Genomic DNA, 16,050 nt, shown 5'->3' on the forward strand with positions numbered 1-16,050 from the left:
TGGAAAGCCACTGAAATTCTCTACAACATGCCACTGGCCTCTTGGTCAATTTCCTTGTAGAATTAAGGTGACAAAAATAACAAGCCAGGGACTTTTCCCTATTCAAATAATTCTTAAAAATCAACCAAAATAGATATTAAGTTAATTCCAACTCTAATAGCTCACTTTTGACTTACACTAATTGTTTATGCAATAAAATGGTGTGGTCACTTTGCATGATCATGCCCTGGTTTAATGAGTGGATATTTTGACTAGTTTAACTAGTTGATATTGTCCAAAACTATTAAAGTTAAATGGTGTGAAGTCTTATACTTCATTTAAACTTGTCTCACATGAATTCATGGGATGCTTGGACCCCTGGTTCCAAACTCTCTTATATGAAATTCTTGAGATTTAAATCAAATGTAGTATTATTTAAATGGTATGAGGTGATCCACCTCATTTAAATCATTCTACCAAATGATGATGATGATGAACATTTGATTTAGGTCAATATGAGTTCATCCATGATTATTGGAGAAATTAAATCTTAAGAAGATTTCAATGAGAGGAAATTATTTCTCAAGAACCCTATGGAAACTATCATCTACATTTGGAATACACATTCTACTTAAATCCCACAACCCATGCACCCTAGTTTATTTATGTGTGTGCATAGAGTAGTTTGTGTGTTTATTTGTGATGTGTGGAATAGCCATTGAATTAGTGAGTAATTATACTCGTATTCAAATTTAGACGGTAGCACCGGAGAGTACGCCGAAGAAGAAGGTTGCTACCAGGAGGAGGAAGAGGAACAGTTTGAAAACTACCAAGGCAAGCTAAATTACTGTGCAAGCTTTTACCCTTGCAAAGTGCAAAGCCCCTTGGGGCATGGCACCATGTTTCTTATCTTTTCTTATGTGAACCCATCCCAAGTTTTTACTTGTTTTCTAAACGATTTACTTTTATAGTTAACTTTGGTCGAAGTACAAGTTGGGTACTAGAGTAGTGAGTTAGTCTCTTCCAAGCAAGGCAAGATAGCACCCCTCATGAATTAGAGCTAGTGCTAATAAACTAAATTTGACTACTCTAGATGGGAACAACATGTTTTTGAAAGGATTTTGAAACCTTGGAATGAAGATGCATTCCATTGAAGGATTTTTGAAGATGAATATGACCAAGAGAAGATGGTGATTTTTGATAAAACATGATGTTGGTTTGAATGCGATACCTTTCCAATTCTCAAGTACCCCCACAATACCTGATTATGGGTAGGGCTTAACTGGAAGTTTATGCGTCTTAGTATGGGTTCCCTCTAAACAAGCGTCATCGGGGTTATGCCGAAAGCTGCCTCTACCACAAAAGAAACGATACGACATGATGCGAAATGAGGTGAATGTCCGGCCCAAGCCCTGTGCAGTTCCCAGGTTGACAGTTGGTCTTCACTGGGAGGCCAAGCTCATGGGGAGAGGTGCTCATACTAGGGTTCGTAAGTGAAAGGTTATGGTTGATGATCCGCGTCGTGTTACGATTATTCGGGGAAATCCCGACGGATGAAATCAAATGTTGTGGCACAAGTGTGCAACCTCTGCAGAGTGTAAACCTATTCGAATAGCCGCGTCCACGGTTACGGACGGTTGGAAAGGCCATACAGTTTTCGATATCATATCTTGAAAATGATGTTGAGAGGTGATGGTGAAATGAATGGTGGCGGATTGAATTGAAATCACCACTTGAATGGTGGGGATGACACTAATGTTCCCACTTGAGTTAGTTAGCACTTGAGTAAGCTTTTCTCAAAACTTTGTGAACTAAAATTAGCTTTATGCAAATAAACTAGAGCTTAGCAAACCCTACTAGATTGTCTAGCACTTACATTAGATTGAGTTTGCGAGTACTCAACGTACTCACGGCTTTGTCCCTGGCTATTCAAATGGCCAGAGTATGAAGATGAACAAGGAGATGACCAGCAGGATGCCTACGACAACTAAGCGCCTTCCGACGTCAAGCGTTGGCCTGTGGACTCGAGAGTCCTTGTATCTTACGCTTCCGCTATGTTGAACTATGAACTTGTGTTTGTTCGTTGATCAATAGATCAACTATTCGTGTAATATGGATCATGTGATTCCAATTTGTAAGACTTATGGTTTGAAATGAATGATGACTGTGATACTTAACTATTATGCCTCGCAACAACAATATTCCTGGGATTGCGATGTATGACATAATAGGCATTCGGACTTAAAAATCCGGGTGTTGACATTACTTCAACTATTCCCTTATCAACTTGAATATTTAGCAGAATCCAGTGGAAACTGCACATGTTTATATATATATATATACGTCATGAATTACACATAACATCGAGTAAGAAAAATTGAATGTGCACAACAGATCAGTAAGACTCTCACCTGTAGTTGTAAGGAAACAGTATTGAATCACAGAAGCTTTGCTCCCCTATAAACCTTAGTAGGTTTCCCCCCGTTTCTTCGACATTATTCTTTACCGTGTCATGATGTACTTTATCTGGGTCAACAAACCCAACATTGAACATCTTATTACTTCTGCATTCAATGATCTTCAGTCTGCATAAGAGAACACATAAGATATAATGAGTATATGTAATGAACAGGAACAACTGAATGGACATGAACTTATATGTAGTTAACAACTTACAAGCAGTAGCAACTCATGAGAGATTTGTCGAGGGCGTCTAAATTGAATAACTGCCAGAGTTCATTCATCTCAATATGGATCTCCTCCTTTCGGAAGTAATAATCTTCTGGGATATCCGCCACGATGTAACTTGTGTTCTCCTTGCACGCATCAATGTACCACTGATGCAAATTCCGCATATGCGTTGGCAGTTTATGCAGCCGCTCTTTGCTGACCAAGTCGGCCCCATAGACAAATTTAGGAGCTATATCAGCAATGGGTAGTACTGCATCATGGGCACTCAGCAATTCCTCCACGGTACAGCCAACTTGAGCCGCTAGCGCCGCAGCTGCTTCCAGATCGAAATCACCATGTTCCTGGTACACCGAGGGAACATCTGACACTTTGAGTGGTGGGATCGATTGTTCGGCCTGTTCTCCGAGCTGGGGAACTTCCTTTCTTTTTCTGCCCGTTGTCGCTGCTTGCTTGGCCTTGAGGGGTGCACTTGTTGAACTTGATTTCTTCCCGGCTACACTTCTAGCTGATGATTTGCTCGTGCTAGCACTATCCTTCTTCTTAGCAGTGCCCTTGTCCCCAATTACCCTCGCAAGTGTGCGTGTGTAGTCATCCTTCTTCTCGTGTAAGTCATATTGCGATGGTGTGTTCAGAAAATCAAGAGCATATCCTTTTTGCTTCTCGGTGTATGGCGCTGGAGGTTTTTCCTTATGAAGCTATTCATGCACGTGTTTCTTTACAATGGCCTCATTTTCCTCTTTAGTACGATCGTAAGGACGGGGGGGAGGAACCTTGGTACTGTTGGGAGGGGCGACCGCTTGCGGACAGGACTCTTGAAACGCTTCCGGCTGGGTGCATTCCGAGTCTTAGTGGGCGCAGGCGGCGGCGCTGGAGATGGAGATGGACTACGGATGTCGTGGTCGTACCCATGGGGTGATGGTGGCGACATGTGATCAGTAGGAGGAGGTGATGGTGGCCTGCGATCACCTGGAGGAGGTGATGGTGACCTACTGGGACGACTGGTACTAGGGGCTACCCAGCCTGGCAGCCTGATGTTTTTCTTTTCCCAGAGAATGATTTCTCCCAGCACCTCTCTGAGTGTAAGCCCCCCATCACCTCCAGGGATTTCGAGCTCCAATGTCTCCCACGACGGTACAACTGAATCCACCCCGACACGAGCATAGCCAGCTGGAATCTGATTGCCATGCCATGTTGCCGGCTCACCTTCAGGTCCAAATGCCGGTAAGACATAGCCGACCGCCACCTTAACAGACACCTTCCTGAACACCTCATGGAGATCACAAGGTGTTTGCTCCTTGATTCCATCCAAGGGGTCGCCAGGACCGGCATCTATCATCATCCGTGTAGGCGGGGCCTCCGAGTCGGCCACGCTGCTGTCTCGTCGCTGAGATATGCCGGCGGTATTATCTGGCTGGCGATGTCCTTTAAGTTCATCAATCTCCCGCTGCTGCTGCTAAATCTCCCGCTTCTGCTGGTCTAGTTGCCGTTGGAACTCAGCCATCCGGTCATTCTGCACCTCCAGGTCGCGTTGTTTTGCTCTCGCTCGGCTTCTATAAGTCTCCGCGTCATTCGGAAACCCAAGCGCCCACGGAACACTAGGGCCGTAGCCTCTTGTTCGTCCTCCCTTCTCAGGATTACCGAGGACAAGCGTCAGCAAGTCTTTCTCTCTATCGGGAGCAAACTTCAGTTTTCCCGCTTTAATAGCAGCCGTCACTTCAATCCATTTTGCCCTGGGTACCCTAACCTTCTTGTCACTTTCAACAAGGTTCTTGTCTTCATGTCATACTCACGACCATGCCCAAGGAACCAATTTCGAGCCCTAGTGTCCCATCCTTCTCGCTCGGGTTCGGAGTGATCCCATTCAGCTTCATCTCAGCCTCTTGTGCATCCCACTTAGGCATGGCTACTTCGTAGCCCCCTCGGCCCGTATGATGGTGATATTTCTTTTCGCTTGCATTCTTCTTGTTTTTCTTTGACAGGTTCACAGCCTCCTCTGATTCTTTGTACTGCACAAATTCTTCCCAGTTATGCTCCTGCTTCGCTAGATAGTTTTCGAATACTGGAGGCTTCTTCTCGGCCTTATAAGCTGACCATAACCGGTTCTTATACGCCCGGAAAAGTTCCCCCATCTTCTGCAGAGCCCATTTCTTCACTAGCGCCCTCTGCTTGGCATTCTCAGAGTCCGATCCCAAATCTGGCAAAGTGAAATGTGACATGAGGTCGTCAAAAAGTGTGTTCTTGTACCTATCGGCAACCTGATCTTCGGACACATTCTTGGTCTTGTTCCATTCTCGAATAGTGATCGGGAGACGATCTCTAACCAGAACTCCGCACTGATTCTTAAATGTCACTCTGACACTCGCGGGTGCCACCGGTTGGCCTTTCGGTGATATAGCTTCAATGGTGAAGTGGTCTTTTTTACCCAATTTCTTTGCCGGGCCTCGTTTCTCCAACTTATCTTCGGAGGCCTAAGAGAATAAAAATCAGTTAATTTATATACACATGTACATATAGAATTCCATTAATGCCTCTATACTAATCGTATACCTCGTCATGACCGGAGCCGTCGGCTTCTCCGTCACCGGAGTCGTCGGCTTCTCCATCACCGGAGCCGTCGGCTTCTCCATGACCGGAGCCGCGGGCTTCTCCATCACCGGAGTCGCGGGCTTCTCCAGCTTCTCTGTCGGCTTCTGGACCTTCGCGGATTATGTCCTCGAAAAAGTCTTCCTGTTCCAAGTCTCGACGGATTTTGAATGGATCCATTGTTTCTGCAAAAAAATTAAATCGATAAGTACATATGTATATAACCCTATTCCTAACCCTAATCAAACACTAACCAAACCCTAACCCAAACCCTAACTCAAGGAGGGGAAGGCGGCGTGGAGCAGGGAGAAGAGAGCGTGTGAGGTAGATGATCTCGACAATGCTCACGTGACTAAGAGGTTGTTCGCGAGAGGTAGAGGAGAGGGAAGTTGCGGCATCGGGGGGGGGGGGGGGTTTCGCGAGAGGGGAGAGAAATATAGGTGTTTGCAGCGTCGGTTGTTTGCGAGAGGGAGAGAAGAGGGGAGTTGCGGCGTCGGTGGTTTTCGCGAGAGGGAGAGAGAGGTGTTTGCGAGAGGGAGAGGGTCGGCGTCGGTGGTTTTTGCGAGAGGGAGAGAAGAGGGGGAGAGGGCCGGTGTCGGCGTCGTCGTCGGTACTAGGGTTTGCGAGATGGAGAGGGGTGGTGTTGGCGTCGGGTTCTTCGGTGGAGGAGTCGTCTACTAGGGTTTGCGAGATGGAGAGGGGTGGTGTTTGTGTCGGGTTCGTCGGTGTCGGAGTCGTCTACTAGGGTTTGTCGTCGGGTTCAAAAATTATGAAACTAAATACATATACTAACTAATTACACTAACTAGTTTTTTTTAGTAAACTATACTAAAAACTATACTAACTAAATACAAACTAACTAATTACATAAACTACATTAACTAATTACATAAACTTTACTATACTAAAAAACTATATTAATTATAAACTAACTAACTAACTAATTACATAAACTATACTAGCTAAATAAACTAACTAATTATATAATAAATAACTATTAACTAAAAATAACTAAAAAATTAAAAAAAAATGGCCGGCGCCGGCGCCGGTACTGCCCTTGCTGGTGGCGTGCGCTACCTGAGGCGGCCGAGGCGAGCTCGAGGGAGGCGGCCGAAGAGGCGCGGCTGCGGCAGCGCCGGAGAGGAGCTCGAGGCCGGGTGCGAGGCGGCGCGGCGGCGGCCCCCGAGCGAGGCAGAGAGGAGGCGCGCGGCGGCCCCCGAGCGCGCGTGGCAGAGGAGGGAGGCACGGCGGAGGAGCTCGAGGAGGCGGCGCCGGAGGAGGAGCTCGAGGGAGGCGGCGCGGCGGCGGTGGCGGCGCGCTGAAATCCGGCAGCTGGCGGCGTCAAATCGATTAGGGTTGGCCTCCGGTGTCGCGGGTGGACGCTCCGCCGCGACGCGGAGGTTATATACTCCACCCCTTTTGTCGCGGGTCGTGGCTCGGCCCGCGACAAAGGCCCCTTTATCGCGGGTCGTTCCACCACCCGCGATAAAAGGGGTCTTTGTCGCGGGTCGAGCCACCACCCGCGACAAAAGGCCTTTGGGCTGATCCGTGGCCCAGCCCCTCCAACGGCTACGGCCGTTTGAATCCAACGGCCTAGAGCCGTTGGATGGGCTGTGCCACGGATCAGCCCATCCAACCCTCTTCACCCCTTTTCTTTTTTCTATTTTAAATTAATAAAACTATTATTTCAATAACTTTTGAATGGTAACTCAAATACAAATGTTTTATATATGAATATTGATCAGAAAAAGCTAATGAACATGAATATAACATCCATATACCTATTTGCATCTCGCATCATATGAAACATTGATAGTCGTGTATGTTTCACCCCTGTGCACCGCCGCCGTGCCACACGTGTCGCGTCCCGGCGACGCCGTCGTGCGACGTGTAGCCACCGCTTCCACGTGCCTCGCCCCGCCGATGCCGGCATGCGACGTGTAGCCACCGCTTCCACGTGCCTCGCCCCGCGTGCGCTATATAGAGCGACGAGTGCGGGCGCAACCACACGTCGCTACCGCCTCCTCCGCTCATCCATCTCCGGGATGCCTCCACGTCGTCGAGGGGCGTCCGGTTTCCGTGGCGTTCGAGTGCGTCCGAGCGGTAGGTTCTACGCCGAGATACGCGCCGGTGGCTTCCGCCTCACCCTCGGCACGTACAACACGCCGGAGCTGGCGGCGCGCGCTTATGATGCGGCGGCGTGGCGTTTTCGGCGGCCACGGCGCGACATGAACTTCCCGGATGTTGAATCGCTAGAGGAGGCGGAGTTCCTCGCGCCACCGCCGTGCCTCGTCGACGACGAGGACCGTCGCCGGCACCGCCAGGTGCAGCGCAGGATCGCCATCGCCGAGCAGGACGAGCAGTTGATGCGCCAGTGGAGGGCGCAGTTCCCCAACGACGTCGACAACACCGACGTGTTCTTCTCTAACCTTAGGGCACAACGCAGGTCCAACAGGCGCCACCGTCGGGCCGTCGCCACCTTCGAGCTCGAGAACCCGAATACAACTTGGACCGAAAACGACCCTCGGTGGGATGACATTTGGACGGAGACAACCTCCGACGACGAGTAGAGACTAGACTAGTAATTTATCTATTTTATTGTAATTTCAATAAAGTCGTTGTCGGTTCTATTAGTTTAAATTTAGTTTATAAAGTCGTTGACGGTTGTTTTTGTTCAATAAAGTGGTTGACACGAAATTTATTACGATTGAACTGGAATTAAAGTACAGAGCTCAACTGAAAATTAAGATACATGGCCAGATTAGAATGTTGGAGCCATTCAGTCATAGTCGTGCCTAGCCCTATAAACATCGCCACTGTAGTCATCATAGTCGCCGACGTCATCGTCGCTAGCATCGGGGTCGCGATTGTTGAACCTCGGCGGGTGAGTACGCGTGGGCTGGGATTGAGGGTAGCGCAGGCGGGGGCCACGGTAGGCCATGACGCTCTGGAGAGTCGGCCGCGCCACCACAGCCGACGGCCGGCCTCGTTGAAGTTCGAAGGAGGCGGGCCGTCCTCCTCGTACCTGGCAACCGCCCTCTCACGCCGATTGATGAAGAAGCTGTCCCAAGTCGGGCTGTAGTCGGGATGCCACTGGGGATTCCTCCGCTGCTCTGGCGTGAGCTCGAAGTAGTAGTGGTTCGTGATGGCCATCTCGCGCGCCACACCTAGAGGGATAGGAGGGACCGGTACGCCTCCGACGCTCAGCAACCAGCCGGTCGGGACGCGGTAGCCTGGCGGGCAGGGGTAGTTCGAGGCGCAAAGCGCCTCCGCCTCCCGGGGTGTTAGACATACGGTGGAAGCCATGGGAGAGAGTGATGAGGTTTGCAGATATGAGTCCAAGCCTACATATATATAGTGGAAAAATGGCGGGAATGCGGGAAGAAAATAGGCGGGAACGAAGTGGCGCGCGAAACTTTCATCCCGGGTGGAGGCTCCAACCGGGACAAAAGACTGCGGGTAACCTTTTGTCACGGCTGGTGGGTGCAACCGGGACTAAAGCTGTCGGCAGGATAAGGATGTGTCGGTAACATTTTGTCACGGTTGGTGGGTGCACACGCCCTACGGCATCTTCGGAAGCTGCTCCTCGGAAAAATTTCCCTGCAAGCCCGTGAAAGACTCTGTCTCCTCTAACAGTGTTGGGGAAAGGGTTCTTATTATTACATAAATGTATGAAGAATACATTCTTACATCGCCATCTACTGTTGTGATCTTCTACGCCGTAGCCATGGAGAATCTTCATCATTTAGCAAGATGCTTGGGTCAATTTTCACCGTGAATGGCGGAATTTCTTTAAACTTATTATAATCTTCTGACATGTCTGTCTTGTCATCCACTCCTTCATATTTACTATTCCCTTTATATTCGACGAGAAACCAGACGGAACCTTGATACTGAATAGGGCTTCAAAAAAGATCTCCTTCTCTTGTTTGGTAAGAGCGTAGCTGGCAGGCCCTTCAAACTTCCCTGGATGATTGTCGTTTCGTCCTTTATGTTGTTTCTGGTCCTCCCGTGCTTCTGGTGTATCTTTTGTCTTCCCATACACGCCCAGGAAACCTAGAATATTCACACAAAGATTCTTGGTCAGGTGCATCACGTCGATTGCAGAGCGGACTTCCAGGACTTTCCAATATTCTAGCTCCCAAAAAATAGATTTCTTCTTCCACATGGGCGCGTGTCCGTCATCGTCTTTCGGAACAGGTCGACTGCCTGGACCCTTTCCAAAGATAACATTTAAATCCTTGACCATGTCAAATATATCAGCACCACTATGTGGTACAGGCTTCGGACGATTGTCTGCCTCGCCATCGAAATGCTTGCCTTTTTTCCTTAAGGGATGCTTGCGCGGAAGGAAACGGCGATTGTACGGGTACACAACTTTTTTGCTTTTTCCCAAATATTTACCTTCAGTCTCATCTAAACAGTGTGTGCATGCGTTGTATCCTTTGTTTGTCTGTCCTGAAATGTTACTCAGAGCAGGCCAATCATTGATGGTTACGAATAGCAACGCTCGTAGGTCAAATTCTTGCTCGGTGTGCTCATCCCACACACGTACACCTAGTTTGGCCCACAACTCCAAAAGTTCATCAACTAATGGCCTTAGGTGCTGTGACTGCAGCTCTGCTCCCCAAAAGGATTCATGCCATCTGTACTTAGACCAAAGTATAAGTTCCTTGCCTCACCTGCAAAATCTGGGAACTCTCTCCCGATGTTCCTCCACTGCCGACCATCAGCGGGGTGCCTCAACATCGCGTCTTTCTTACGTTCTTCCATGTGCCATCGCAACAACTTGGCATGCTCTTTGTTTCTGAACAAACGTTTCAACCGTGGTATTATTGGAGCATACCACATCACCTTCGCAGGAACCCTCTTCCTGGGTGGCTCGCCCTCAACATCACCAGGGTCATCTTTTCTGATCTTATACCGCAATGCACCACATATCGGACATTTATTCAAATTCTCGTACTTCTCACCGCGGTAGAGGATACAATCATTAATGCATGCATGTATCTTCTGCACATCTAATCCTAGAGGGCAGACAAGCTTCTTTGCTTCATATGTACTGACGGGCAATTCATTATTTCTTGGAAACAACTTCTTTAATATTATCATCAATTTCTCAAATCCCGAGTCAGTCACACCGACCTCTGCCTTCCATTTCAGCAATTCCAATATGCTACCCAACTTTCTCTGCCCATCTTCACAACCTGGGTACAACAATTTGTGGTGGTCCTCTAACATCTTGTCGAACTGCAACCTCTCCTTATCCGTGCCACAGTCTCTTCTTGCATCAGAAATGGCCCGACGAATATCATCATCAACAGGATCATCTGATGTCTGTTCTTCACCTCCTTCTTCTTCATTGTCGTCCATTGCGGTATCAAAGCATTCAGAGAACATAGATCGGTACTGGTCATCATTACCTTCTTCTTCTTCGCCGTCTTCCATCATAACCCCTTCTTCTCCGTGCTTGGTCCAAACATTATAGCTGGACATGAATCCAAACCGAAGCAGGTGGCTCTTAATGTCTCTTGAGCAAGAGTAATCCTTCTCGTTCTTACATTTTAGACATGGACAACACATAAAACCTTGCTTCGACTTGTTGGCCTCGGCCACAAGCAGGAAAGAATTCACGCCCTCTCTGAAAGCGGGAGCACATCGGTTACCGTACATCCATGGATGACTCATCTGCATCATAAGTACAATTATATGTATCAGATGCAATCACCTTGCTAAAATTAGTATTGTACGGACTATACATATATATACGAGAAAATAGTTGCTAACCTTTTAGGATCAAAAAAAGGAGAAATCTTATCAAATAAAATCAAGTGGCATCCCTCACAAGCATTTCATCAAACACCTCTTGTGCACATGAAGAAAAAATGAGCTAGCATACACCTCCACCTTTCACCACCAAGGAAAAAAATGTAGGGAGGTGGGGGGGGGGGGGGAGGGGGAAGCTGGTTGTGAGTATATATAGGCATGGCCCTTTTGTCGCGGGCCGTATTACGACCCGCGACAAAAGGGGTGCTGGCAGGGAGCGCCAAAGCTAAGACCCCTTTTGTCGCGGGTTGTTATACGGCCCGCGACAAAAGGGCGCGACAAAAGGCCCGCCTTGCTCCGAATGGTTTCGGGGCGACGTGGCCACGCCATTTGTCGCGGGTGCAGGCGCGCCCGCGACAAAAGGCTCCCACGAAAGCCCTGTTTTCTACTAGTGGGAGCAGCCATAAACGAATTAAATCTACGATCGCCGGGAGGAGGCATCTTGGACCGACTACGATTGTCTTGAACAAATGAATGCCCGGGGAATTGTTTTATAGCACGTGACTCAGAGAAAAGACGGGAAATCTTGGCGGGAAATATTGGCGGGAAAATAAGGCAGGAACTTTAGGCGGGAAAAATTAGGCGCGAACTTTTTCCGAGAAATCTACATTTATTTATTAATACATCTCACGAAATTTAGATGCAAATATAACAAAAATTAAAATATGGCTAATCAGTACAACGGAATTTAAGATACAATGAGAAAGTAAAACTGAAAGTAACATACATAGCTACTACAGCAGATCACTCTATTTGCCCTGCGTCCAGCGTGTCCATTTTCCCGTCTTGTCACCGCGTTCTTCTGATGCCTGCGCCTCAGCAGCCCTTTATCTTAATCACTTCCTTTCTGCTTCACGGGCCTCCCTGCACACCTCTTCCTGCGTATACCTACGTGCAGCATCATTATCCATCCTCTTCTGATTCACCTCACGATTTCGAGCTTGTTGCGCCCTTAATTTTTGTATCTCTCTCTCTCTCTGCTTTATCATTAACAACAGCCTTTTCCTAACGCTGCTCCTCATGGAACCTTGCGCATGCACGCCGCTGTTTTTTCTCCACCTCACGGCGTGCCCAATCCGGTTGCTCATTGTCTATCCAGTGAAACCACTTGCAAAGGGGGGGAGACTGCAACACAAATAAGATGGTAAATAAACGAAAATGAATAACATATAAATATGCTTTTTAATCATGCTGTTAGAATATACTGCAGACCTCGAGGACGATGAACTTGTTTGTGCGGGTGTGATCGTAGTTCGCGCACATGAAATATTTCATGCCGAACTTATCAGAAAAATCCACCACCTCTTTCACTTTCGCAAGGCGGCCGCACCAACACCTCTCTGCTCTAACCCCCGGTGGCAAGCTTGCATTCTTCCTCTTCATCGGCCTAAAATCCTGGTCCGAGCAAGGCACATTCATGCTGGCTAAGATATGAGCACTTGTGTACCAAATAATATCGACGCCTGTTTTTATAGCGAACTCGACAGATCGTGCGGGAGAATTTTGCGGGAAAAATAAGCGGGAAGTGCCCTCAATCAGTGCAAACAGCAGAAAAGCTAGCGAATCTTGGAAAAAGCAGCATGGGAATCAGTGCCGGCCGGGCTGTCAGAGTTGCCGACGCATGCCTCCACAGCTGGTGGCGGCACCCCCGCCACGCCAGCATGCCACCACCGGCGAGGGCGGCAGGCTCACCTCTCGACGTCGCCGTTTGACGGCAGCACCAGCTGCCCAACGTGCCACCATGGCTCATGGCGGCATGCCCTGCCGCCACCGGCTGCGGCGGCATGCCCTGCTGCCACCGGCTGCGGCGGCATGTGCCACGCGTCGGCTGGCCAACGTGCCGCCATGTTACTTTTGCCATTTGCATTTAGAGGTGGTCTTTTTTGGCATTTCACTGGGGCAGGTGGTCTGATCTGTCAAAATTTCAACATTTCGATGGGTTGCTTGCTAGTCCCACTGTTGGCTTCAATCTGGTCAAGTGGTGTTTAAAGACATGGTCGTTCTCAGGCAGTGCGGCTTTCCTTACGTGTAGTTTGCTTGTAAATGTATGCAATCTCCGTGTTCTTTTCGTTACCTTGTTGTATCTAATCTTGTTTGGAGCTGACACTTATTATGCATCGGATGGAATAATTGATTGAAAGTCAGACTAACTGACTTCTTCGTAAACGTATTCTTGGTACGTGCTAGAAAATGGCTGCCTGCTCCCCGTGGTCAAAGAACATATGATTGGAGGCCGACTTTTGCTGGAAAATATTGGCCACAACTGCTTGCACAGTTTTGGAGTACTACTTCTCTGGCGTTTCGTTCTGACTAGGTCTCAGCACGAGCTACGGACCAGCACGCGTATATAAATGGAGTATGCCTAACGACACAAGAACACACACGCATTCATCCCAAACCAGTCGACCACAGGAGAACACACGCATCCTGATCGACCACCATGGCTTTCTCCTCGAGAAGCTTGGCCGTGTTTCTGTGCGTGATCCTGGTCTCGCTCGCGTTCGCCACGCGGGACGCGCTCGCGGCCAGAGCCCTTCTTCAAGGTATCGACAACTCTCTTATTCTTTCCATTGGCTTCATTAATAATATGCCGTCCTGTTCGGAAAGAAAGAGAAGAAACCTTTGAGGATCTCACAGTTCCGGTTAGAAACTGGCAGGTCCATCTGATGAGCTATATATATATATATACTTACACACTGCTTTGGTGTGCATGCAGACGGCCCTCCATACACAACCGGCCCTCCTTACACCGGTGTTGGCTATCCTGCCGTGCCTGGACCTTAGGCGCAGGATTCGGTTACGATGCTTCGATCAAGTATATGTATGTAGATACGGCGCCCATGGATAAATAAGTTTGTCGCCCAGCATCCACTCACCGGTCATATATGGCGCACAACTGTATTCCGTTTTATAAGTTTCCCTTTTCCGAATAAACGCCATGGAGCTAGCTGTGTGTGTGCGCGCGTGCGCGCGCTTGCGATGTGCGTGAATAGAGTCGAGAGTCTGTGGGTCGTGTCCTAGTTGAGGCGCTGCCTGAAATGTATAAGTCTTTTGGGTAACACGACGTCTAACATTTACTTCTTCTCTGTATTTATTCATTATTCTTCATGTTCTGTATTTAGCTAAACTCAACTTAAACTTTGTAAAGTTTGATTTAATATTTAGGAAAAAATATTAACATCTACAGATAAAATCGATGGTATTAGAATCATTATAAAGCGGAGTACTACAATTTTACATTATAATGATTTTGGTATTATGCATGCTGATATTTGTTCCTATATTTTTCCTAAAACTGAAGAGATGATGAGACAACAATTACACTCCTCATGTGCTTCGAGAGCTAGTCAAGACATTAAGATGCGCACAACAAATTTTTAGACAACGAACAAAACTGTGAAACAACGAGCAACCACTGATTATGACAACCTAAGGCCTCCAACAACAACAAACACAACAACGCCTCCAGGAAGGAAACGGCGCATGACAGAGGCCTTATTGAATCAAAACATTGAGAATGCATCATGAGTTTTCATCCAAAGAAAAGTTATCGCACTCTTTGTCACAAAAAGGCAATAACCTCAAAATGAAAAGGGATATTCTACAATAGAGAGGTCCATGTTACTTGGCTAAGCACCAATATTGTTGAATATATGTTCGCGAGCATAAGCTATACTTTCGCATGTTGTTGTACATTAAAAGAGCGAATTTCTCTAATTCTTTTCTTGGTTTCGTCGGTGGGAAATTCGACTATGCATGACATCGTCTCCCTCCACGTGGGCAGTCTAGTTTTTGTTTCCGATAAAGAGCTTTCTTTTTACTTAAAAATTTAAACATTACACAAGGCCTCTCATATACAAAATGCACATAGGCGCTCCAGTCCAATCGAACAAAATACAAAATAAAAAAGGACGGCGCAATACACATAATCCTTACATAAACTAAATAGCGCATAAATTTTTGGAGGGCCACTCGGAAGATTATGCTTCCATCCATGTTAAATAAAAATATTCCTCTCAATGTCTTTCAACGGTGCAGACACCTACATAAATAGTTCGCGATTCTTCCTGCGATGTATAGACGGCCATGAACAAATAAAAGTTGCTCACCAATAGATAACCTGCATGAGAGAGAAGATGTTTTATCCTTAAAAACCTTGTAATTTCTACATAGGCAAGGGCTCTCATCCTAATAGGTATTTTAAACATATGATCCACACAATTTATCCAATTACCAAATATATTAGTAAGGTACGTGCCGGATGGAAGGTAGAACCTACTTGGATGACCAGCCATATATAGATCTAGCAAATTGGCACTGGAATAATAAGTCTTTAATAGTATAATCATGACACCATAATACACACTTTTATACTTGTGTGCCAATTGTGTCTTACCATGTTATGTTTGTTAAGTATTCCTCCACTAGAAGATACCATGCAAAAAGCCTTAGTTTTTAGCGGAATCTTCATGTTCGAGATTTGTCCGTTATTATCAATGGGCACCTCTGGTTGAATTAAATCTCTATACATGGATCCCATAGAGAATTTACTACTGTCATGTAGAGTCCATCGAAACTTGTCTAATCCTTGTGTTAATTGGACCAAAGACAAATGTTGCAGCAAAACATTCCATGATGCAAGCCTAGGACTTAATGGATCTCTTTTGAACGTCACATTTGGCGTAGAGAACTTCAACACCTTTGCAATTGTATCGCTCTTGTGATGAACAATATTGTACATAGCTAGATATTATTCTCGGCGAATAGCATTACCTAAGCACTTATCCTCCAAGAACCTAATTTCCAAGCCATCCTTTATTATGAACGAACCATAAGGGGAAAATATTTCTTGTCGCCATTGGGCCAGCCCAGAAATGCGAGTCCCCAGGTTTCCATTACATACATATGCACGTGACCCTATGTATTTTTGGTTAAGAAGAGTGTGCCATACTCCATCTTTGGTAAGAACCT

At 47.0% G+C, this 16,050-nt stretch overlaps 1 protein-coding gene and 1 long non-coding RNA gene across 2 annotated transcripts; one reads left to right on the forward strand and one right to left on the reverse strand.

Annotated features, from left to right (window-relative positions):
* Window positions 1-251: 251 nt before the first annotated feature.
* On the reverse strand, window positions 252-12,498 carry LOC139838296 (uncharacterized). Its single transcript, XM_071827702.1, has 6 exons — window positions 12,285-12,498; window positions 6,331-6,571; window positions 2,656-3,237; window positions 2,391-2,564; window positions 2,246-2,294; window positions 252-260 (listed from the first exon to the last, which is right to left on the reverse strand). Exons 1-6 carry the CDS (start codon window positions 12,496-12,498, stop codon window positions 252-254), a joined length of 1,269 nt encoding a protein of 422 aa, XP_071683803.1.
* A 925-nt stretch (window positions 12,499-13,423) lies between these two features.
* LOC127345965 (uncharacterized) lies at window positions 13,424-14,163 on the forward strand. Its single transcript, XR_007879140.2, has 2 exons — window positions 13,424-13,622; window positions 13,796-14,163. It is a non-coding gene; the product is annotated as an uncharacterized lncRNA (long non-coding RNA).
* The last annotated feature ends 1,887 nt before the right edge of the window (window positions 14,164-16,050 follow it).

This window comes from Lolium perenne, chromosome 3, assembly GCF_019359855.2.
Source record: "Lolium perenne isolate Kyuss_39 chromosome 3, Kyuss_2.0, whole genome shotgun sequence".
Taxonomy (NCBI): Eukaryota; Viridiplantae; Streptophyta; class Magnoliopsida; order Poales; family Poaceae; genus Lolium; species Lolium perenne.